Below are 25,895 nucleotides of genomic sequence, written 5' to 3' on the forward strand. Positions count from 1 at the left end.
CTGGGGCTTGTAGTGGATCAGACATTGAATATGAGTCAATCGGATGCAGCTGTGAAAAAGGCTAATATCATTGTGGGGTGTATTAACAGCAGTGTTGTGAATAAGACATGGGAGGTCCCACTTGACTCAGCACTGGTGAGGCCTCAGCTACACTACTGTGTCTCATTCTGGGTGTCGCACTTTAGGACAAATTGGAGAGAGTCCAGAGGAGAGCAACAAAAATAAAAGGTTTAGAAAACCTGACCTATGAGGAATGGCTTAAAAAACAAAAAAAAACAAAAAACTAAGCACATGAAGTCTTGAAAAAAGACGACTGAGGGGGAACGTGATTATCTTCAAATAGGTTACAAAAAGGACTGTGATCAATTGCTTTCCATGTCTACTGAAGGTAGAACAAGAAGTAATGGGCTTATTCTGCAGTAAGGGAGATTTAGGTTATTAGGAAAAACTTTCTAACGATGAGGGTAGTTAAACTCTGGAATACACTTCCAAAGGAGGTTGTGGCATTCCCATCACTGGAGGTTCTAAGAACAGGTTGGACAAACACCTGTCAGGGATGGTCTAGGCTTACTTGGTCCCACCACAGCACAAGGGGCTGGACTTGATGACTTCCCAGCGTCCCTTCCAGCTCTACGATTCTACAGTGAGATCACTGTTTGGATAACTCTGTTTGGGCAAAATGTGATCCCTGAGTTCCTTACATTTAATGATGAGATGAAGACTATAAAAACTATGATGCGTCCGATGAAGTGAGCTGTAGCTCACGAAAGCTCATGTCAAATAAATTGGTTAGTCTCTAAGGTGCCACAAGTACTCCTTTTCTTTTTTCTGAAACCTATAAAAAGACTATAAGTCCCCACAAGTTGTGCTACACCTTGAGCTATCAGGAGGCACCACCTCAGCAACAGGGCCCATGACCATACAGCTAATAGGAGAAGTTAATCAAGGGGGCTCAGCTACTGAAAGCATATGATATCTTAGGCTGCTGGTGGCTGCTATGGACTTGAAGTCCAAAAGCTAATTTCAAAACTGCTGTAAATTAAGACCAGCTGTATTGTGGCTGATGGAGTCTCCCCAAACTGTTGTCCGTCAAGTGAAAATGATGTGGCTTGTAAAATGAAGGTCTGGATTATGACTCATAGTTGCAGACAAGACAAGGTTCTTGGTTTTAAGTCTCTTCTAGCCTCAGTTATTCCAGTTAATGGTAGCTCTATTCTTGCAGTTTGGGGAATTCTTATCATAAGAAGCAGAGCGGATACCCATTTTCTCTCCCTGCCAAAGTTTCATTTATTTAAAAACAAAAAAAATTGTAAAGCTACCTAGGAGAACAGCAAGGCAGTGTATCGTAGCTTGGGTTACACCCTGCAATCTCATGGAGGTGCTGTAGTTTTGACAGCCTACAGATCTTTACTGTTACAACACTCACCCGAGACAGGATCTCCTGGCACACTATTGCCAAGCCCCCTGTCACTGGCTTCTCATGAAGCTGTAAAACAGCTTTAAAATATTTTTGATTGGAGCTGGCACAAGGCTCTGCATATTCTAGCTCCATCACATATGATATTCAAGAAATCCTCTCAGTTCAAACACAGGCTCCAGCCTTCCCTCTAACCACAACCGACTTCAGAGTGCCCACAGGGTTAGCACTATAATTCCTGTGGCATGTTCTTTTGTCCCTTCTCTGTGTGCACACTAGTGATCACCAGTATTGCCAAAACACTTGCCTGGTTGCACTAGTCACGTTCCTGCACAAGGGAATCACTCTGCATATTCATAAGACAGACACCCTCCTCCTAACAGCAAAACGCTACTGAAGTGTTAAGTGCAAACCTAGCTGTGACCTACAGAACTCACATCGGTGAGTCTATAAGTGTCAATTTGGACATCATATTTTACCTTCCTGAAGGAACGAAGAGTCCCTGGGAGATACGCAATAGCAGATTTGTGCCTGTGCATACTGAACAACGAAAGTGGAAAACAAGTCACCATATTTCAGGTGACATTAAAACAGCTCCTTGGGTTTAGGATTTGTAAATATTCAGCTCTCTTGTGGAAACATAGGAACAATTTACTGTTTTGCTGAGTTTGGTCAGTTTTTGCTAAATATTGTACTTTATATTTACAATATGTATGTAATCTGCAACTCAAACAACAAAAGATAGCTACTATGCATTCTACACTGCAAATAAGAGTGTAAAAGGAAAAACAAAATTCTTAATACTGACTGATTTTTAGAGAAGTTACGCCATGTCCGCAGTAAATCATTAAAACATCGACTAAACTCATTCTTTTCACCAACAGTTAAAAGCTTGCCCTTCCATTCAGAGCTTTATTGGGGACAGAATGGGGGCTTTAAGGACCGGAAAGGCCATTGCTCTCGAAGAGTACGTAATAATCTCACTTGCATCAAGGCATTTGGATATGTGCATAGGTTTCTTTAAAGGGAAAAATGTTAAAAGAAGAGGAATAGTTTACACTATTGAACCCAGAATCAAGAAAGACGCTCCGGACGGCACTTCCTGCAGCTCCCATTGGCCGGGAACAGCGAACCGCAGCCACTGGGAGCTGGGAGCGGCCATGCAAATGTAAACAAACTGTCTGGCGGCCCGCCAATGGACTACCCTGATGGTCCGCAGGTTGCTCACTACTGCCCTAACTAGTTTTGAGATGGAACTTGGTAAGTTTATGAACAAGACTGTATGACAGGGTTGTCTGTGATAGCAGGGGATTGGACTTGATGACCCAGGAGATCCCTTCCCGTCCTACATTCATATGACTTACCTCAGTTTTTGTACTCTGTCGTTTCCCAAAAATGCAGGACAGGTCATCTTCGCTGCGGGAAGAGAGATCCTTTCCTGGAGGGGGGGGGAGAAGCAAAGAAATGCAGCCATTATTCATTTGGACAGTATCAAAAGTGAACAGTGGGATTCCAGAAGCCTTAGGGGGTGGGGAGACAGGGACAACATGTTAAGCTGGCCCTAAACGTTGATTGTCCTTGGCCCTTTTGCAGGGGGAGGAATGGGTAGGGATGAGGCAGCAAGTGGGCACAAGAAGCCCGCTGTAGTGCCTGTCCTCAGACAAACATAAAAAAGGTCTCTCTGCACTCCTTCACGCCATCGCAAAGGGGCCAGGGAAGGGGTAGGGTCATGGCCCCGCCCCCCTCCCTCTGTCTCGATTGTCATGCTGCTGACAGAATGCAGCAGGGTGGAGAAGGCTGCACCATGCTAGAGGGAGACCTGGTCTGTGTCCCCTTACACACAGAGCGAGTTCAGTGAACAAGCATGTCTCCTCGAACTCTGGGTGGATATCCTTGCCTCTAACAGCATTAAGTCGTCTTCTCTGGATACAGTGTAGCCCACTCTGCCGGGGAGGGTTTAACCCTGGCTTATGAAGAGCTAAACTTCTACCTCTGGAAAGTACCAGATTGCCCCAGCCCGCGGGTCTCTAAAATGTTTTCAAGGGCAGGGGAGTGATGCTTCAGACCCTGCAATAAGCTTTATCCCTATCTGAATACTACGCTGTCTGAATACAGGAGTGGTAGACAAAGCAGAGGAAGGGAAAGAAAGGAGGAGTGATGTGACATCTTGAGATGCCACCAAAAGTTAGCTGCAGCCTTTGGTGGAGCCCTAGTACTACAATTTGGCCCCCATTAAGAAGTCAACTGCCGCTATTTTATGTGATGCATTCACTAGCGTAACACAACATTGTATTGGGGATTATATTTTAACAAAGTACCCATTAGTGGAAAATAGTATGTATGGGTAGAATCCATTCCAATGACATTTTTATTTACTTACATACACATAGAGAACTGAGAGGCAAATAGGATTAAAGAAAAGCCAGAAGCAGAGGATGGCTGACGCATTCAGTTATTAAGAAGAAAAAAAAAAAATCAAAACTTCAGGAGTTAAATTTAATTATTTGGGTGACCTAGGCCAATGATCAATGATAGAGAGAAGACCTGGTAACAGGGCTTTCCTCTTATTGCAATCAAGTTTAAGCTTATCACTGATCTTATCCACATGACCACTAAGAGGGGCTATCAAGATTGCACAGGATATAGCTGTGCAGATGTCCATGCAACAACTTCTTGTGAGTTCTTTCAACACATGGACCATTGTGTTTTTAATTTTATACCATTCAAAATAGTCACCCTTCCTTATTAATAGCAGCTTCCTATAGACAATGATTGAATTATTCAAGAATACTAGCCTAAAGCCAACAAAACCTGCCAAATAAAGCAGGAAGGCTGTATTATAATTGAAAGCTGGTTGCCACATGGATGTTTCTAATGACAAATGTAAGTCAGAGGGCATGTGTCATCCTGGTACATAGATATTTATAACCCTGAAGTTCAAGAAAGAACAACGAAGTGCCCCTTACCTTTTGCAAACTTCATATAATGAACACGTTTCCTGGAGGATCTGGATTTCTCTTCAAGACTGAATGTCTTCTTCTGTTCGCTAGAGGGCTCTAAAACACAAAGGTTACATTTCCATTAAACAAATGTTAACCACTAAACTCAAATGTCAGTACATTTAACGCCTCAATTTAGGACCGTGTCCCAACAACCAGTCACACCACAACATCGAAGGAGCATGGTAAGTGTTGTTCAAGATACGTTACCGTACGATCTTATTACCCCACTTCCCAGCTATTATTTTACCCCTACTCGTTATAAATGTAATTTGTAAAAAGATGCAAGTTCTTCAGAGCAGGGACAGTGTCTTGTTACTAAACATTTATATTGCAACAGTGCCTACAAACAATCAGGTTGGCGGGCCATTGTTCTAAGTCCTCTACACTGTCCGTATGTACAACCCTTAGATAGAGTCTATTATCATCATTTGTTGCCCACCATACCAATTAACCTAAAAGGAATTCTTGATGACAAACACACTGATATACAGGAGTGACTAAGTTAGGGTACAACCATGAAAAGTGGCTGGAAACAGCATTGTGAGGTTCTGTGATCATCTCTCAGCGACTCTCACTTTTCTAACGCAATCACTCATAGGCTGCTTCTCTTCCCTTACAAGGCTCTTCATGGTCAATCCCCATGCTACCCACCATCTCTCATTCAGCATCAAGATGCTGATGCTCACCTCCGATCGGCCCATCGTGCCAGCCTTCATCATCCACTTATTCAATTTTCAAACAAGCAGCGTCATGCCTTCTCCCATGCTGCCCCACAGGCTTCAGAGGAATTCCCCATAAACATCCACAAGCTACCTCGTTGTCCACCCCCAACTCCTATGCTGGGATTCTTAAAAAAAAAAGCCCTGATAACAGTTAGGCTGCAGATGTGCAGAGACCACTGCCTATCATGCTGATCAATATCATCTCATTGCTTCCTGGTGCTCCCCCATCTGTCTGTACCCATCTGTTATCTCATCTTACGCTTAGATTGTAAGCTCTTCACAGCTTTGTGTCCTGTGTTCGCACAGCACCTAATAGTGTGGTCCTGGTCCTCGACTAGGGCTCCTATGTGCTACCACAATACAAATAATCATCATCAGTTTCCAAGTTAAGATGTATTTTCTAACTGCTAGGCCTGCAGACTCAACCTGGGTACCAATAGCCAAGCTGGGCTCCTTCATTCTCATGCACCCTCACCTGTAATCAAGGATCTGCAGACAAAATTAGATCCTCAGTGAACCTGTGCAAACCCATTACCCTCCATGGACTAGTACAGTGGAACTGTCTGGAACTCAGAATGACTAAGCTGGAGTTAAACCATCAACCTAGGGGGGAAAAGCTAATAGCCCATGATCACTCCGATCCATCCGGTCCCTACTGCATTTAAACTGAAAATCTGTAACGAGGGGAACTGGTTACTCCTACATCTAGCAAATCTGAGGTTAGAAAGAATTTGCTGCAGACAGAGTTGAAAGCCCTTAAAGACACATTTTGTGTGGAAACTGAGCATCACAATAGTAGCATCCCAACCAAGGATCAGGCACTTGTGATTCCACTGCTGTCTAATCCAGAGGGAACATAAAACAGTACAAATTCTCAGTGGAGCGTCAATCGCAATCTCACACTTCCAGCAAGAGTGACACCAGCACCCTCTTGTGGCTGTAAGGTGGAACTTCAGTATCCAACATCAGAAATTTTATCTATGGAGCTTTCACTGGAAAGATGCATCATCATCTCCTCTGCTGACTACTGAGACTTAGTATTTGGGCTGGGCAGATGCTGCAGAAATATTCACCCCAATTTTAAAAACAATTTGCTTTGGCTGTATTTATGTCCATATCCTATTCACTTTTTGTGACTACTGAGCAATGAAATGGGTGCTCAGATACCATGGGGGTGAGCCAAGTATAAATATCTTTCAAGATCAAGGGTCTTCAAACTTAATACAGCATAGGACTTTGGAGAGGTCACAATGGTCTACCTAGGGGATACAGCACAGGACCGGGAACCAGGACAGCTTCCTTCAATGAATCTGGCTCTGCCACTGACTCACTGTGTGTCCTTGGACAAGTCATTTAAGCCTCTCTGATCCTCAGTTTTCATATGTGTAAAAATGGGGTTAGTGACATTTGCCCACCTTTGAAAGCACGTAATGGATGGAATCAACTTACAAAGACCATCAGGGTCTTCCCACGAGTTACAGCTAACTGATCTTCCTTTAGCTCAGCAGGATTTTAGGATCAGATTTTTAATTGTATTTAGATTCCTGAAAATGCAGATAGGTGCCCAGTGGGATCTTCAAAGGCACCAAAATCCAATGGGAGTTAGGAACTAGGCACTTTGAAAATGACCAGGGCACCTCTCTAGATCTTTAGACACCTACATACACCTCTATGCCGATATAACCCAGGGTTGTGAGTTCAATCCTTAAGGGGGCCATTTAGGGACCTGGGGCAAAAATTGGGGATTGGTCCTGCTTTGAGCAGGGGGTTGGACTAGATGATCTCCTGAGGTCCCTTCCAACCCTGATATTCTAGGATTCTATAATGCTGTCCTCGGGAGCCAAAAAATCTTACTGTGTTATAGGTGAAACCGTGTTATATCGAACTTGCTTTGATTCACTGAAGCGTGCAGCCCCGCCCACCCCGGAGCGCTGCTTTACCGTGTTATATCTGAATTTGTGTTATATCGGCTCGCGTTACATCGGGGTAGAGGTGTACCTTTAAAAATCTGTCCCTTAGAGCTTAAGGACCAGGATTCCAGTTGCAGCCCTGTAGGTGTGCAGCTTATTAAGGGGAGGTTGTAGTTTCTCCACTGTAAAAACTGATTTTAATCTTCCTCGTAACTCCAAAAATAACTCCACACTCTTGCTGTCATTTTTAGGATTAACTCATTAGCAACTACAGTTTGCTCTGAATATTCTGAATAAACTCACTAAGGCCAACATACTGCCACTGATAATTTGTGGCCAGATGTTGCACCCAGGCAGAACCCCGCTGACTCTAATGGGGCTCCACCAGGGAGCTAACGGTTGCAGACCTGCAGCCCAAGGGCCTGTCGGCACATAAAAATTGACCCAGTTTAAGTAAAGGCATGATGTTAGATGGAGTTAGTTAAACTTATGCAGCACTATGTGGATGCTTGCACGGTTTTACACCTCACTTATATCAGTTTAGTTTGTTCCTATTATTTAAACCAGCATGTGCATAGACCAGGCCCAAGTACTTTCTGAGACTGAGAGATTTAGCTCTTTTGGAAATTTTTGACAAGTTTCCTGCTTCTGCATGTCCTGCCCTTTTGCCCAACTAAATCACAGTATTTAAAGAGGAGGTAGGTTTTGACCCCAGCTCATGCAAACAGTAGTTTCTCAAGGGCAGGAAAAGTGAAGCGCTGAAGAAACTGCCACTAGGTAAAAACCCAGACACAATTCTTCATCAATGAGGCTGAGGAGGTAAAATGTGGCAATGGAGAATATTTCAGAGTAGCAGCCGTGTTAGTCCGTATCCGCAAAAAGAACAGGAGGACTTGTGGCACCTTAGAGACTAACAAATCTATTTGAGCATAAGCTTTCATGAGCTACAGCTCACTTCATCAATGAAGTGAGCTGTAGCTCATGAAAGCTTATGCTCAAATAAATTTCTTAGTCTCTAAGGTGCCACAAGTCCTCCTTTTCTTTTTTTGGAGGATGTTTGTGTCACACGCCTTTGAACTGCCTCAGGCTGTTTTTCAGTGGACAGCTGCTGCTTCTGCATATCTCACTGGATAAAGGGAACACAGCCGTCTGCCTTTTCTTTTGAAGAGCCCTAACAAGGGCCTAATTCAAAGCCCATTACCATCTATGGAATTTAAATGTAATTCATACACATCCTCATCAAACTTAACATCTTGGTTCTGCGTGGCAGTGAGCCCTCTGTTCCCATTCATTTTAATGAGAGTTGAAGGGGGATGAGCATCATGCAAGAAGTATTACCAGCCCACAGGACCGGGCCTTAATTTGCCTTTTAAGAAATGAAAAATAAAGGAAATTCTCAGTGAAACTTCCAATATAGCAAAGTATTAACATACCTGACTCACCTTGCCCATGGCAATTATTCAGTTCAGCCAGAAGTTGGTTGAAGTCATCTTGATGAGCAATCCAGTTGTCCTGTAAATAGCACCCAAGCAAATAAGAGGCAAAAGATCCCATCAAAAGGTCTATCAGAGTCCCACTGTACATCCTCTGGTTCTACACACCAAAGAGTAACTAGCAATCCCTAAAGTTTCATGGGTAGAAACACTAACTACAGCTTGTTAAGTTCGCTCCAAGTGCCTACGAGTTGCGTTTGAAAAAGTCTTCAAACAATACTGAGTTGTTGTTGGCTCTGTCATGCCCCAGTCTGGGCAAGTTGTTTTCAGCTACAGGCAGGAAATGCTAACATAATTTTCCTGCAGCACAAAAGATGAGAACACACAAAGTCAGTTCAGATGTTGACTCAGACAGCGCCTTTAGGGCTCGATCCCACATTCTGTGCAAACCCATGACTGCCAACGGGAAATAGGGACTGTTCCAGGAATAGGGAGCAGAATGACAGGAAGGCATGAAACCAGGTCTAGTAAATGGAGACAAAGGGATATCTACCAGTAAACAAACATTTCAGTTGTCTGTGGGAAGTGGCATCTCTGAGCCGCCTACTCCCCATTATTCACCACAGCCTCCCCACTCCAACATCCTCCCAAAAAACCCCAACAGGACATAACTGTACCAATGCTGCATTTAAGCTGGTTTCTCTCTTCTGTGAGATGTTCATCATTATCCTGACACCATACAAACTTGATGATAGATTTCACTCACTTCCCATTACATAAAGGGGCTGTCAACAATCAACACATTCTTACCTGTGTTGGCAGTAACGCTAACTAGTACTCACCTCATAGTTTATGGCTGCTCCTAAACCAAGTGTGTTGTTTTTCACTTGAACCTTGATGTGCTCTGTGCTCCCTTGTTCCTGAACCCCAAGACCCTAATGAGAACATAAGGCAAATTGTAAGCGTTTTTCAGGAGTGACATTAAAGATAAATATAGGTATCATATAGAAAGTCCATTTGTTTTTGAAATACAAACAAGACAACTTATATTATTATTTATTTTCTTGTCTACAATTTAATTCAGTCAAATGCTATAAGCAACACAGAGAATTTGTGTATTTTTAACTTACTGTTTATGTGCCCCTCAAAACACCAAAGCAGTAATATCACTGAAAAGGAGTACTTATGGCACCTTAGACACTAACCAATTTACCTGAGCATAAGCTTTTGTGAGCTACAGCTCACTTCATCGAAAGCTTATGCTCAAATAAATTGGTTAGTCTTTAAGGTGCCACAAGTACTCCTTTTCTTTTTGCGAATACAGACTAACACAGCTGCTACTCTGAAACAAATAATATCACTGAGTTGTTCATGATTAATCCGGACAGCACCTTACATTTCCAGGTGATCCTGCAGTGCTTTAAAACTTTGCACATAGAAAGAGAGAGCACACATTGGGAATGCTTCTCTCACCACGGAAATACATCCACCTCAGGGGTGGAAGATGTAATTGTTGTACTTAAAAAACTGCCAGCAGGAAACAAAGAATAACACACCCAACTGAACTTGCGGAGAGAGGTTAGATTGAGGCAAATAAAAATGTAATTGACCCAAACTGGAACTCAGCAGGACCCATTTTCTTTGCTTGTTCATGAAGAGTGTTGGGGCAAGTTTGGACTTCAGATCTTGGCTTTGTCCCTACTACAAACTAACAGTATTTAAATTCAGTAAGAAAATATGTTTGGGGCCCAATATGTATTTTTCTTGCCCAAGTGGCAGGAAAACCAAACATGCTAAGCCCATACTAGGTTACCATGTTTTAGCCAAGGTACCTATCAAAGACAAGACCTCATTCTCTACCCTATTTATTTTTTCCTAGCCACACAAATAAGGAGAAGTCACATAAGAACACTGGTGGGCCACATCACAGTATTTGGGAATAGTGTAGATGAGGCCTATGGTTGAAAACCTGTTTTATGCAGCAATAACCCATATTTAAACATGACTGTTGCTAGCATGGGCCCAGCAGACAGTGAATTTTGTTTTAAAAATGATGCTAGCCAGATTCCTCTCACTATCACATACCAGGTCTATTGCCCCATCTATTGGGACTGTGTTGTAACAGATCCTCCCGACTTCAGCTGTAATTCCAGTGTAGGCAGGGCCTATAGCATGGTTTTAGGACACTTAGGAAAAAATCTCTGTCCACTTTAGTTAAGGCAACAGTTGTGTTTGGTTGTTGCCAGCATGATTTTATCCAGTGTGAGCAGAATGTTTGACAGCATCCTTTCAATCTCAGTTTTAAAATCCCATGGCTTTCATACTTATTTTCACAGTACATTAAAAGCACTAATAAATACGTATTTGTGCTTACAAATCAAGAAGTTAATCAATCACAGTTAGAAAACCTATCGAAGCCAATGGACTCATTGATGTCCATGGGTTTGGGATCAGGCCCTACCTTTCACTGTTTGTATATGAAATTCTGCTCCAGCAACTAAATGCAAAATTAGAGCCAGTTAAAAACCTATTTAGGCTACCTTTTCTTTAAGCAACTTTCCCAAGTCAACACAGTTATTGTGAGACACTCAGGAGTACCTCTTCTCTTTCACCATAAGTTCTGGGAGTCTCCTAAACTCAAGAAAGCCACAACTATTATTCTTTATTAAATGGTTGAAGAGAAATACCAGAGATGAAAGATGCCTTTAAAAAACAATGAAGACCATTCTCTTTTGCGTTTAGTCAGGTAACTATCACCTGGAAATGCTGAAGAGACACAGGCCTCAATTCTGGGCTCTGTGGAGTTTCTATAGAAGCTGAGCCACTCTAAAGAGGCAGCAGAGATGTCTTTATTGGCCAACAGGGAATATATCTGTCATCCTAAGATCACAGGCCTCCATCCACAGCTCTCCACCATAGGAGCATGCTGGGGTGGGAAGAGATGTGGCTTGATGCTACACTCTGGCTATTCTGGGTGGAAGAGCAGATCATAAGGGGCCATTAAAAGTTGCCAAAAGTTAAAGCAGCTCCTGAAGCTGCTCTATCTTACACCCCAGGCAGCTGTCAGAATTTGGGAGGCACATCTGTAGCTCCTGCAGTTCTGAATTGGGGTCACCCATCTCCTTATCAAAGAGAGCAGAAAAGGAAAAAAGGAAACAGGACAGCAGGAGAGATCCAGAAGTCAGCAAGAAGGGGAGTAACAGTAAAGTACCTACTAAAAAGGATATAGCCCTATAAACTCTAGACCAGGGGGTCGGCAACCTTTGAGAAGTACTGTGCCAAGTCTTCATTAATTTAAGGTTTCGCGTGCCAGTAATAAATTTTACATTTACAGAGCCCCCCGATGGAACCTCAGACTGGCAGCGGGCTGAGTGGTGCCGGCAGCCAGGACCCCAGCTGTCAGGGGCTGACGGACGAAACCCCAGACTGGCAGTGGGCTGAGCGGCTCATCGCGCTGCCAGTCTGGGGTTCTGTCTGCTGCACGCACTGCCGGTCTGGGGTCCTGGCCGCCGGCCTCGCTCATTCTGCTGCCGGCCTGGGGTCCCCGTCGCCGGCCTGGGGTCCCGGCCGTTGGCCCCGCTCAGCCCGCTGCCGGCCCAGGGTTCCATCCATCCAGGCCGGCAGCGGGCTGAGCGGGGCCAGCTGCCGGGACCCTGGCTGGCAGGAGAGTGCCACTAAAAATCAGCTTGCGTGCCGCCTTTGGCATGTGTGCCGCAGGTTGCCGACCCCTGCTCTAGGCCTAAGAGCTGCCTGTAATTCCTGTATCCAGATCTCTCTCAGTATTTCAAATTCTGGAATAGCTGAGAGTTTGCTTTTCTGCAAGACCACTTACTTCCCTTCAGACCATACCTTTCCTTTGGACCATCCCATTTTTTCCAACATCTTCTGGCCAAATTTGGATTCATCTTTACTCCAGGCGCTGTTTCTAGGATCCACAGACCACTTCTGCTTTTTACGGGCTACAGTGGGGGGGAGGGGAATAAATTATGCTCTATTTAATATTACAGAAGCTGATAATGCAATTAAAAAAAAGTCAAGACATTATTTTCCCTCCAAACAGAATCTATAACAGACTATTATGGTATTTATACAGTCCTAATACCACAGTATCTCAGCATCTCAATCTTCACAGAAGTGTTATGAAGAGAAATACATTGAAGTAGGGAAGTGCTATTAGCCCCATTGTAACAGGGAATTGAAGCACATAGAGACTAAGAGACTTGCCCAAGGTCACACAGGAAGTCTATGGCAGAGCAGGGACTCGAATGCAGGTCTCCCAAGTTCTAGGGTGGTGCCCTAACCACTGGACCATCTTTCCTCCCTGAATGTCAGGTTATAGTGGATCTAACCACTGCTTTAATAAAAAAAAATTAAATATAACCAGTCACAGATGTCTACTTATTCAAACGAGTACAGAACAAGCACCAATGTGATGAAAGCTTTCAAGGTCTACACAGAGAATGGCTAATTTATCTGAGACCTCAGATGACATTATTATTTGTATTACAGTTACACCATCTAGAGTCTCAAAATGAGGATCAAGGCCACTTTGTGATCAGACACAGTAAGAAAGATCCTCTGCTTTGAAGAGCTTACAATCCTACAAACAATTATGCATATCCTTAACTTTACTACTGTTAGTAGTTCCATTGAAATCAACGAAGTAAAGTTAGCATAACAAAGTTAAACATGTGCATAACTGTTTGCAGGATCAGGGCCTAAACCAGGGGTGGGCAAACTACGGCTTGGGGGCTGCATCCGGCCTGTCAGACATTTTAATCCAGTCCTCGAGCTCCCGCCGGGGACCAGGGTCCAGGGCTTGCCTCACTCTGGCGCTCCAGCCGGGGAGTGGGGTCGGGGGCTTGCCCCGCTCCGTGTGGCTCCTGGAAGCAGCGGCATGTCCTCCCACCTCTGGCTCCTACACATAGGGGCAGCCAAGGGGCTCTGCACACTGCCTCCACAACCCCCACTGGCAGGAATGGCGCCTGAAGGCGGGGCAGCGCGCAGAGCTGCCTGGCTGCGCCTCCGCGTAGGAGCCAGAGGCAGGACATGCTGCTGCTGCTTCTGGGAGGTGCTTGAGGTAAGCGCCACCCAGAGCCTGCACCTCTGACCCCCTCCCACATGCCAACCCCCTGCCCCAGCCCTGATCCCGCTCCTGCCCTCCAAACCCCTTGGTCCCAGTCCGGAGCTCCCTGCTGCACCCTCATCCCCAGCCCCACCCCAGAGCTCTCACCCCCTCCCATACCCCAACCCCCAATTTTGTGAGCATTCATGGCCCACCATACAATTGCCATACCCAGATGTGGCCCTTGGGCCAAAAAGTGTGCCCACCCCTGGCCTAAACAGAAAAAGGAAGTATTACTACCCTCATTTTACATATGGAGGCATAGAGAGATAAATGGCTTGCTCAAGATCATAAAAATTCTATGGCTGAGCCAGGAATTGAACCCAATTCCCCTGAGTCACAATTCCATGCTTTAACTACAAGACCATCAGTCCTCTAAATGCACCTTTGGAAAATTGGAACAAGATTACAGGAACACAATTTGGTTTCAGCCCCTGTTCTGTTTCTTTTAATAAAAACCCACTCTGACTTCAAAAAAAAAAAAATCACAAAACACAGTGATGAAAAAAGTTACAAAATTGTGTTTAACATTAGCTTTAACGTTCCCCAGCAGCATTAGAAGCACTAGTAACTGCGCTGTACAGAAAAACCACCCTCAAGAAAAGTCCTATTGGATTTAAGAGGAAATTATACCCTGCTGATGGAATACCCCCAAATTCCATCAGATGGTTAAATACCAGTAGAAAGGATCTCATTCTCTGGAAAACTGTACAGTTTCCAGAGAGATCTCTATATGACTTTCGGTATGCTTTTTCATAAGTGAAACTGACCAGCCTGTTTTCATTATCCAAGCTGAGTAAAAATTCAAGAAGTGAATAGAGCATACAGGGAGAAAAGTCTAGAGCTCTGTTAGTGCTGATAATCTATAGTCATACCAATAACATAGGGATTGTTTGTGTTTATATATAAACACAAAGTGGTCGCGATGATCAAAAGGGCCTAAAATATGCCAAGTGCCCAACACTCCCACAAATCTTCAACGGGAACTGGGCACTTAACCTCCTTAGGCTAATTTGAAAATCTCAGCCAAAAGGAGTTATGTGGATGTTGGCCAAGATTTACAAAGCTGACTAGTGATTTTGGGCAACCAACTCAACACACCTCAAAGAAAACTGATTTCAAAAAATAATGATCACCAGTCCACTGAAAATCAAACTGAGCAACCAAACACTGAATCTCACAACATTTGAAAATCTTGGCCACTGTCCCTTTAAGCCACAGAAGGTTCTTCATTTCAGAGTCAACCAGTGCAGCACACGAGGATCAATTCAAGAGGACACAGTCACACACATACGGAAGGTTTCAAGTACACTAATGTCTCCTTTCCAATTCCATGCCTTACACGGTGCCTTTTCCTCTACCCCTTTAGCCTGAAGTCTCTTCTTCATTGCTCTCCTTTCACCTTCCTTAAATCACTATAATCCCACTTGTTCAGCACTTCCTACCAGCTATAACATCTGAAGAACCCTCATTTTCTGTCTATTGTAACTATTACTCAGGATAGTGGCTTAACAAAACCAGGAGAATTAAATTTGATACATCTCACCCAGCTGTAAAGCTGCCACATATATCTAAGATGCTTTTCAGTTCATCCTCCCCAGAGACCCCTGGTTACAAGACTTAGTAGAGTAATTTCTCAAAGTTGAAATTGGTAATACTTTTTCCTTTCCTAGCACCTTCAATTGCAGGATCTCAAATCACTTTCCAGACAGGGTATTAATCTTCACATTTCCCTAAGACAGACAGATGTGTTAGTCCTATTTTGCAGATCAGGAAACTCAAGAACAGAGAAGTGAAGTGACTTAGTTAAAATCAACAAGAAACGTGTGGCAAAGCCAGAACTCCAACCTCTGTGCTGCAGCCATCCCTTCTCCTCCAAATGAGATTTGGAAAGAACAATTCTCTTTGTTAGAGATGTCTGTTCACTGTAATCTTTCCAAAATGAAGAAGTAAACTACCTATCATCCTGCAAGCTAAAAGTGATTCAGTTCCAACACTAGTCCGCTGTACCAAACTGCCCCTGGAGAATTACATTATAGAGGTACTACTGATATCCTGGGTAAGCAGCACCATCCAGTGGAGAAAAACTTCATTCACTCAGACACCTTTTGCTATTCCACTAACTCCCGCTCCATGCAGTTTGCAATGGATCAGTTCCTGCACACTTTTTGCCCAACTGCAGCCCTGGACGTGAAGCTGAACTAGAAGTTCTGAAACTGTGGTCCATGGAGCACTCAATAATTATGGGCAGAGAGCTGGTTGGTGATGTGCTACTGGCTCTTTTCCTTGTCTCCAGCTGCTAAACTGCACTAGGAGATGGCTAAAAACCATCTACAGATGTTCTAGGCATCCTTTCCTTGCCCTCCCATCTATAGTCTCTTGTTTTAGATTATTCTTTTTGAATTACCGTAATAGCTAGGAGCTCCAATCATGGACCAGACCTTGTTGTGTTAGGTGCTGTACAAGCCAAAACAGTCCCTGCCACAAAGAGCTTACAATCTAAGTAGACAGGAGACAACAGATGGCTACAGACTGACAGGGCAGTACAAGGAAACAACAAGACAATATTGTACCGTATGATAGGTGGTATACTCTGCACATCAGCACCCTGACCATTGTCAATTTTTTTTTTTACGCATCATGGTACAGGAGAGTTTTGAGGAGGGTTTTGCAAAAGGAGAACGAGATGGCTTTTCAATTGTTATGGGAAGCACCTGCCGAGCGTGAGGGGCATCCTGTGAGAAAGCAAACGATCTTAGTTTGAAAATGTAATAAGTGGGTGAGGGAGGAGAGCATCATGAGCTGACAGGATGCAAGAGCTGACATCTTGATATGAGAGATGACAGGTAGGAGGAGGGGGAGCCAGTGGAGGGATGCAAAGAGAGGTGTGCCATGCTTAAAACAACAGGCTAGGAAAATGATCTTTACAGCAGCATTTTGAATAGATAAAAGCATGGCAAGATTGCTTTTGTCAAGTCCAGAGAGAAGGACGTTGCAGTAATTGAGAACCAAGAGAATGAGAGCTTGGACAAGAGTTTTAGCTATGTGCATGGATAAGAAATAGTTCTCCTCCTCTCTTTTGGACTAAATATTGATAATACAGTGATTGAAGTTGTCCAGAACTGCACACACAAAAATGCATGTGCATAATCTGCCTTCACAATTACCACAAGCTAGTCACACATACAGAGTTCTGGCAAACCCTACGTAATTAGATTTATCCTTTAAAGAAGTATTTCAGTGCTTCCCTGCACATGCAAGGATAAACGTTAACACAGCACTAAATTTTTAATTATTGTACATTGGATACTGCACAATTCTGAATAACCATGCTGATGGGGACTTACATGTAATTGTGCTCTCTGTGTACAGCTTTCTTCAAATCAACTCAGAGGTATGTCTCTCAAATTAAAAAAAAAAAAAATCTTAAGTTTCATTACATATTCTGGCCCCAGTCCTGCAGAAACATATTATTTATATTTGACATTAAGAAAAAAAGAATTCAAAAGCTTTGAGTGTCCCAATAAATAATTAAACTTTCAATAACCATCTAACGGCATTAAAAACTATTTTATATATTCTGTTAACCAATACATGCTGGCTAGTCTCTTGAATATACTTCATAACCAACTGAAGCGTGGTCAAGCAAATGGCTATACAATTTATCAACAGTTTCTTACAGTATCCTCATCAACTTAGTATCTAAGCACTTCTGAATGGCACATTATGCAATGTGACTAACATCTGTCATGTGTTTGTTCTTTCATCCTCTCCCCAGGGGATGAGAGTATACAATGAAATGTTTAGTTTTAGGTGTTATATATTTCTGATACACACACTGCTATATATGTTAGAGAAGGGAGATTCAGAGAAATACATTTTGCACTTGGAATCATAGAAGATCAGGGTTGGAAGAGACATTAGGAGGTCATCTAGTCCAATCCCCTGCTCAAAGCAGGGCCAACCCCAACTAAATCATCCCAGACAAGCTTTGTCAAGCTGGGCCTTAAAAACCTCGAAGATGGAGATTCCACCACCTCCCTAGGTAACCCATTCCAGTGCTTCACCATCCTCCTAGTGAAATGATTTTTCCTAATATCCAACCTAGACCTCCCCCACTGCAGCTTTAGACCATCGCTCCTTGGAAGAGGAAGGTAGAAAGGACTGTGATGATCCTTTGTTCCTGGGGGAGTTCATTCCTGTCTTGGACCAGCCCTCAAGAAAGTTCTGTCTCCTGCAGAGATGAGCCTCTCTCTTAGGCGATGTCTACACTACACAGCTTTTAGTGACATGTCTGTATCGCCACACCCATGCTGCTAAAAGTTATGCAGTATAGACGCTGTTTGTCGGCTCTCCTGCCAACAAAATACTTCTACCTCCAATGACTGGCGTTTGTATCGTCAGCAGGACTGGCACTTGTTGCGGCAAAACTTTTGTTTTTTTCTTGGGGGGGGGGGGTAGAGGGGAATACCTCTGAAAGACACATATAGACATAGCCTTTGAGATTTCCATTGCAGCAGAAGACCAAAGTTGCTGATCACAGTCTTCATCTTGGAACTTTAGTTGATCTTCTCCGTATCCTGGGCCCATGCCCTTGAGTGCTTTGAAGATAAGTACTGAGACCTTGAACTTGATTCCATCACCCAGCGGCATTAAATAATCAATTTGTGGTAACAGTTTACCTCACACTCAATTAAAAAAAGCCTCTCACACAAGAACGAATGCCCTCCTTATGCAAAAGTGCTATAATACTAATGTTTAACATTAAGCACAAATCTCGTTGAGTTCAGCAGGGTTATTTCAAGTATGTTCTTGTCTTTATACATATGTATAAATCTTCATACAGTCAGGGTACTCTCTCACTTAGATACTATGAAGTTTTGTTCCAACTACAGAAAATCCCTCTCGCCATCACTGGGTATAAGGCAGCGTTCATTTCCTGTCCTAAATTGCTGTGAACCGTTACACAGTTGCCACCCTTCCTCGCCAGAGACGGCTGTGTTTCACCACTGCGTCCATGTGCGTGCTCACACCATAGAGCAGTGTCGGAGCACGCACCACAGGCCATGATGAGAAGCGTTTTCCCCTCTGACAGGTGGCTCTTTTAGTGAGGGCAGTAGAGGGGGAGAGAAGGGACGCTGGTGTGGGAATCAACCTCATGGGGGCCCAACAACACAGCTTGGGGCCCCGCCCAGCGCCCCTGCCCACAGAGGGGCTGGGGCCCAGTGCTCACCCTGCCCAAAGGCCCACAGAGGGGCCCAGCAGGCAGGACCCCCATAGGGGCCCCACGAGGTCCAGGCACCTCCCCACTCGCTCCCCCAATGCCTGGAACTAGGCAGGTTCGTTCCTCCCCCCCCCACCCACCCACCCACCGCTTTGGTAGCACCCAGGGGCCCCTCCCAGCCTCCCCACCGCTGTGCCAGGGCCCCCAGGCGCCCTGGGCGGGGCAAGGAGCCAGGGTTCCAGAGGAGACATAACGCAGCCTGGCGGGGCGCCCCCACCCCCCGAACAGTGGTATCTCCCTACCCCTCAGAATAGCTCCTTCCATCGAATCCACCCTTTTATCAGGGACACGCTCCCCTTCCCCCCCCCCCAACATCCCTGGTGGTGTCTTCCACCGCCTCATCGCTTTTGGTGTCCCCCCGCACCCCTCCTGCGTAGACCCTGGTAGCTCCCCCTTCCCAGACACATAATGGTTTCTCCCTTCACCCGACTTGCCGGCTCTAACCCCCTCCACAGCCCCGCTACTCACGCTCCGCCAACATCGCCATCTTTGGGGCCTTCTAAGCTACCGGCGCGCAGAGCCCTACGTTCCCCGGCCGGCGCCGCCATCTGGGGAGAATGGGGCCCTCTTTCTCTTGGGCGCAGAATAGGGCGCCCGAAGATGTGCCTGACTTAAAAGGGAAGGCGAGTCAAAACAAGGCGCTTTTCCAAGGGGGAAGCGGGGCGTGTTAGGGACGTAGGAGAAACCCAATGCGATTAAAACGCTCACCCACCCCCGGTTCTGCGTGGAAGCTACACAGGCAACTGCTGGGCAGCCCTGGCGCTGTGAATGGGGCTGCCCGGGTGGGGCTCTCAAATGGATCCTGCCTGGATCCAGGGGGCTTCTGGGGGGGGCTACCCCGCCCTCACACCCACAGCGCCTCGCGCGGACGAGGGAGGAGCCCACTGGGCCCAGTGCCGTGTGGGGCGCGTGGCGGGCCGCTGTGATGCGCGCTCGCCCGGCCCCGTGACTCGCTGTCCTCAGGCCACCTCCGCTGGTTGCTAGGTCAAGGTTCCTTCCCCACTCCGAACTCTAGGGTACAGAGGTGGGGACCTGCATGAAAAAAACCCCCCTAAGCTTATTTTTACCAGCTTAGGTTAAAACTTCCCCAAGGTACAAACTAGTTTCCTTTTTCCCCTTGGACTTTATTGCTGCCAACACCAAGCGTCTAACAGATATATAACCAGGAAAGAGCCCACTTGGAAACATCTTTCCCCCCAGAATCCTCCCCAAACCTACACCCCCTTTCCTGGGGAAGGCTTGATAAAAATCCTCACCAATTTGCATAGGTGAACACAGACCGAAACCCTTCGATCTTAAGAATAATGAAAAGTTTCAGAGTAACAGTAGCTACAGCTCACTTCATCGGATGCATACTGTGGAAAGTGTAGAAGATCTTTTTATACACACAAAGCATGAAAAAATACCTCCCCCCACCCCACTCTCCTGCTGGTAATAGCTTATCTAAAGTGATCACTCTCCTTACAATGTGTATGATAATCAAGTTGGGCCATTTCCAGCACAAATCCAGGTTTTCTCTCTGCTCCAACCCCTCAGACAGAGACAAACACCTACAAGATCTCTATCAAGCATTCTTACAACTACAATACCCACATGCGGAAGTGAAGAAACAGATTGATAGAGCCAGAAAAGTTCCCAGAAGTCACCTACTACAGGACAGGCCTAACAAAGAAAATAACAGAACGCCACTAGCTGTCACCTTCAGCCCCCAACTAAAACCCCTCCAACGCATCATCAAGGATCTACAACCTATCCTGAAGGATGACCCAACACTCTCACAAATCTTGGGAGACAGGCCAGTCCTTGCCTACAGACAGCCCCCCAACCTGAAGCAAATACTCACCAGCAACCACATACCACACAACAGAACCACTAACCCAGGAACCTATCCTTGCAACAAAACCCGTTGCCAACTGTGCCCACATATCTATTCAGGGGACACCATCACAGGGCCTAATAACATCAGCCACACTATCAGAGGCTCGTTCACCTGCACATCCACCAATGTGATATATGTCATCATGTGCCAGCAATGCCCCCTGCCATGTACATTGGTCAAGCTGGACAGTCTCTACATAAAAGAATAAATGGACACAAATCAGATGTCAAGAATTATAACATTCATAAACCAGTTGGAGAACACTTCAATCTCTCTGGTCACGCGATTACAGACATGAAAGTTGCTATATTACAACAAAAAAGCTTCAAATCCAGACTCCAGCGAGAGACTGCTGAATTGGAATTCATTTGGAAATTGGATACAATTAACTTAGGCTTGAATAGAGACTGGGAGTGGCTAAGTCATTATGCAAGGTAACCTATTTCCCCTTGTTTTTTCCTACCCCCCCCCCCCCAGATGTTCTTGTTAAACCCTGGATTTGTGCTGGAAATGGCCCACCTTGATTATCATACACATTGTAAGGAGAGTGGTCACTTTAGATAAGCTATTACCAAAGGGGGGGACGGGACCTGGATTTGTGCTGGAAATGGCCCAACTTAAGGAGAGTGATCACTTTAGATAAGCTATTACCAGCAGGAGAGTGGGGTGGGGGGAGGTATTTTTTCATGCTTTGTGTGTATAAAAAGATCTTCTACACTTTCCACAGTATGCATCTGATGAAGTGAGCTGTAGCTCACGAAAGCTTATGCTCAAATAAATTGGTTAGTCTCTAACGTGCCACAAGTACTCCTTTTCTTTTTTTAAGAATAATGAAAAAGCAATCAGGTTCTTATAAGAAGAATTTTAATTGAAGAAAAAGTAAAAGAATCACCTCTGTAAAATCAGGATGGTAAATACCTTACAGGGTAATCAGATTTAAAACAGAGAATCCCTCTAGGCAAAACCTTAAGTTACAAAAAGACATAAAAACAGGAATCTACATTCCATTTAGCACACCTTATTTTATCAGCCATTTAAACAAAACAGACTCTAACGCATCTCTAGCTAGATTACTTACTAAGGTCTAAGACTCCATTCCTTTTCTGTTCCCGGCAAAAACATCACACAGACAGAGAGAACCTTTGTTTCTCCCTCCCACAGCTCCAGCTTTGAAAGTATCTTGTCTCCTCATTGGTCATTTTGGTCAGGTGCCAGCGAGGTTATCCTAGCTTCTTGACCCTTTACAGGTGAAAGGGTTTTTCCTCCGGCCAGGAGGGATTTAAAGATGTTTACCTTTCCCTTTATATTTATGACACGCCACCCAAATTACAGATAGGGTGAAACGCTGGCTGTGATTTCTTCCTGGAGCTCTAGGGGAAAACAGAGTTAATAAGACACATGTACCTCTAAATATACTACCAACAATATTTTCCACATCTCAAGGACGATTTTAACCAGTTGATTCCGGGAAACTTTCACGGGAGAGTGCATCAGCCACTTTGTTAGAAGATCCTGAGATGTGTTGGATGTCGAAATCAAAATCTTGGAGAGCTAAACTCCACCAAATAAATTTTTTGTTATTTCCGTGGCAGTATGAAGCCTCTCTAGTGCAGCATGGTCTGTTTGCAGGTGGAAACGCCGTCCCCAGACATATGGGCATAGCTTTTCCAGAGCGTAGACAATGGCGTAACATTCTTTTCCACTGACTGACCAGTTGCTTTCCCTCTCAGACAGCTTCTTGCTGAGAAACACTACAGGGTGGAATTCTTGATCCGATCCTTCCTGCATTAAAACTGCTCCCACACCACGCTCAGAAGCATCTGTGATTACTAGGAATGGTTTGTCAAAGTCTGGGGCCCTTAGTACAGGATCAGACATGAGTGTCGCTTTAAACTGGTTAAAGGCCTTCGGACACTCTTCGGTCCACTGAATGGCATTTGGCTGTTTCTTTTTGGTTAGGTCTGTCAGTGGGGCGGCGATTTGGCTGTATTGTGGTACAAATCGCCTGCAATATCCGGCCAAGCCTAAGAAGGATTGGACCTGTTTCTTTGACTTTGGGACAGGCCACTTTTGTATAGCATCCACTTTGGCCTGTAGGGGGTTGATAGCTCCTTGACCCGCTTGGTGTCCAAGGTAAGTCACTCTGTTTAGGCCTATTTGACACTTCTTAGCCTTAATAGTTAGTCCTGCCTCCCTTATGCGCTCAAAGACTTTTTGTAGATGTTCCAGGTGTTCTGCCCAGGAATCTGAAAATATGGCCACATCGTCAAGGTAGGCGACTGCATATTCTCCTAATCCCGCTAGGAGACCATCTACAGGTCTTTGGAAGGTGGCGGGTGCATTCCGAGGCCGAAAGGGAGTACATTAAATTCATACAGCCCGACATGGGTGGTGAAGGCTGACCTTTCCTTGGCGGATTCATCTAGCAGTACCTGCCAGTACCCCTTGGTTAAGTCCAAGATAGAGATGAACTGGGCCCATCCCAGTTTCTCTAATAGTTCATCTGTGCGTGGCATTGGATAGTTCTCTAGGCGAGTTACAGCATTTAGCTTACAGTAGTCCACGCAAAATCGTATCTCCCCATCTGGTTTGGGAACTAGAACCACTGGAGATGCCCATGCACTTCCAGAGGGGCGGATTACACCCATCTGTAACATATCCTGGATCTCCCGTTCTATAGCAGTATTAGCTTGAGGAGACACCCGGTAAGGTTGGACTTTAATTGGGTGAGCATTACCTGTGTCAATGGAGTGGTATGCCCGTTCAGTTAGTCCTGGAGTGGCTGAGAACATCGGTGAGTAGCTAGTACACAGCCCCTTGATCTGCTGTCGCTGCATACTCCCAAGGGTCATGGAGAGGTTCACCTCTTCCACGCCACCAGCACTTTTCCCTTCATAGTGGACACCTTCAGGCCACTCAGCGTCCTCTCCTCCCTGGGCTGTAAACTGACAAACCTTTAATTCTCTGGAATAAAAGGGCTTTAGAGAATTAATATGGTACACCTTAGGCTTTCGGTTTGAGGTGGGGAATGCTATGAGATAATTAACAGCTCCCAGATGCTCCTGACCATGAATGGCCCTTCCCACGATGCTTCTATTTTATGGGCCTGGAGCGCCTTTAAGACCATGACTTGGTCCCCTACTTTGAAGGAACGCTCTCTGGCATGTTTATCATACCAGGCTTTTTGCTCTTTTTGAGCATCCTGTAGGTTTTTTTTAGCAAGGGCTAAAGAGGTTCAGAGGGTGTTTTGTAGGTTGGTTACAAAGTCCAGAATGTTAGTTCCTGGAGAAGGTGTAAACCCCTCCCATTGCTGCTTCACCAACTGTAATGGCCCCTTAACCTTGTGGCCATATACAAGTTCAAATGGTGAAAACCCTAAACTGGGATATGGTACAGCTCTGTAGGCAAAGAGCAACTGCTGCAACGCTAGGTCCCAATCATTGGAGTGCTCATTTACGAATTTACGTATCATGGCCCCCAAAGTTCCATTAAACTTCTCCACGATGCCATTTGTTTGATGGTGGTAAGGAGTGGCAACCAAGTGATTTACCCCATGAGCTTCCCAAAGGCTTTCCATAGTTCCTGCCAGGAAATTAGTTCCTGCATCTGTGAGGATGTCGGAGCGCCAACCTACCCTGGCCAAAATGTCTGCTAGTGCCTGGCACACCCTTTTAGCCCTAGAGTTGCTTAGAGCTACTGCTTCTGGCCATCGGGTGGCAAAATCCATGAAAGTCAGTATGCACTGCTTTCCTCTGGGTGTCTTTTTCGGAAAAGGACCCAGAATATCCATAGCTACTCACTGAAATGGAACTTCAATGATGGGGAGTGGCTGGAGAGGGGCTTTGACCTGGTCTTGGGGTTTTCCCACTTTTTGGCATACCTAACAAGACCGGACATAGGTAGAAACATCCTTGCCCATTCCCTCCCAGTGGAATGACCCCCCCAAACGGTCTTTGGTCCTGTTCACCCCAGCAGGGCCACTAAGATGATCGTGGGCTAAGCTCAAGAGCTTGACCTGGTACTTAGTTGGAACTACCAACTGTCTCTGAGGATGCCAGTCTTCCTGGTGTCCACCAGAAAGAGTTTCCTTGTATAAAAGTCCTGTTTCTACAACAAACCTGGATCGATTAGAAGAGCTGAGAGGTGGTGGGTTGCTCCGTGCCGCCGTCCAAGCTCTCTGGAGGCTTTCATCTGCTTCCTGTTTGGTCTCAAATTGTTCCCTTGATGCTGGAGACATCAGTTCCTCATTGGATTGTGGACCTTGGGTTGGTCCCTCTGGAAGTGATGTAGGGGATGGGGCTGTTTCCGTTGACTGTGCACCACTCTCCGATGGTGCACTATGTTGGGGTTCAGGCTCCGGCTAAGCCTCTGGGGTAGGGTTATCGGCTGCTGCCAGTTCAGGTTTGGTGGGACACTCTGGTGTTGGGGTTGCAAGTACTGGATTCAGTGTCGGCAATGGGTCTGGTGCTGGTTGTTCCGCTGGTTCCTGTTCTGGGACTGGCTCTGTCTGGGTCTCTGGGACCGGATCCACTACTGCTGTTGCAGACATTGGCCTGGGGTCAAGGTCCATCACCTCTGACCGGGTCCTGGTAGAAGTTTCCGGAACAGAGGTAGGCATGACGGCTTGCTTAGCCCGGCTGCGGGTGACCATTCCCACCCTCTTGGCTAGCTTCACATGATTGGCCAAGTCTTCCCCCAACAGCATGGGGATGGGATAATCATCATAGACTGCAAAAGTCCACGTTCCTGACCAGCCCTTGTACTGGACAGGCAACTTGGCTGTAGGCAAATTGAAAGTGTTGGACTTGAAGGATTGAATCGTCACTTGGATGTCTGGGTCGATTAAATTGGGGTCCACTAAGGAAGCATGGATAGCCGACACTTGTGCTCCGGTGTCCCTCCACACGGTGACCTTCTTCCCGCCCACACTCACAGTTTCCCTCCGCTCCGAGGGTATCTGGGAGGTATCTGGGCCTGAGGACCTCTGGTGTGATTCCACTGTAATGAACTGTAATCTGTTGGGGTTCTTGGGGCAGTTGGCCTTTACATGCCCCAGCTCGTTACATTTAAAACATCGTCCAGCTGACAGGTCACTGGGGTGAGGTGGGTTGCTGGAGAACAGT

General features: G+C 45.4%; 1 protein-coding gene across 3 annotated transcripts in view; it reads right to left on the bottom strand.

The window, feature by feature from the left end:
- Nucleotides 1-19,434, bottom strand: part of PINX1 (PIN2 (TERF1) interacting telomerase inhibitor 1) — an 82,102-nt gene extending 62,668 nt beyond the window's left edge. Inside the window, exons 1-7 of one of the 3 annotated variants that reach the window (XM_084624301.1) lie at nucleotides 19,362-19,397; nucleotides 16,957-17,009; nucleotides 12,334-12,443; nucleotides 9,327-9,419; nucleotides 8,485-8,563; nucleotides 4,384-4,473; nucleotides 2,782-2,855 (exon numbers count right to left, since the gene is read on the bottom strand). In XM_084624301.1, coding sequence (XP_084480427.1) covers nucleotides 2,782-2,855; nucleotides 4,384-4,473; nucleotides 8,485-8,563; nucleotides 9,327-9,419; nucleotides 12,334-12,366 — 369 coding nt within the window. In that variant the 5' untranslated portion in view covers nucleotides 12,367-12,443; nucleotides 16,957-17,009; nucleotides 19,362-19,397. Of the gene's footprint in view, nucleotides 1-2,781; nucleotides 2,856-4,383; nucleotides 4,474-8,484; nucleotides 8,564-9,326; nucleotides 9,420-12,333; nucleotides 12,444-16,956; nucleotides 17,010-19,361 lie in introns of all 3 variants that reach the window. The other 2 variants (XM_084624300.1, XM_084624299.1) reach the window with 2 other exon arrangements.
- Nucleotides 19,435-25,895: the final 6,461 nt, after the last annotated feature.

Source organism: Lepidochelys olivacea (genome assembly GCF_965140295.1).
Source record: "Lepidochelys olivacea isolate rLepOli2 genome assembly, chromosome: 3".
In the NCBI taxonomy this organism is placed as follows: domain Eukaryota; kingdom Metazoa; phylum Chordata; order Testudines; family Cheloniidae; genus Lepidochelys; species Lepidochelys olivacea.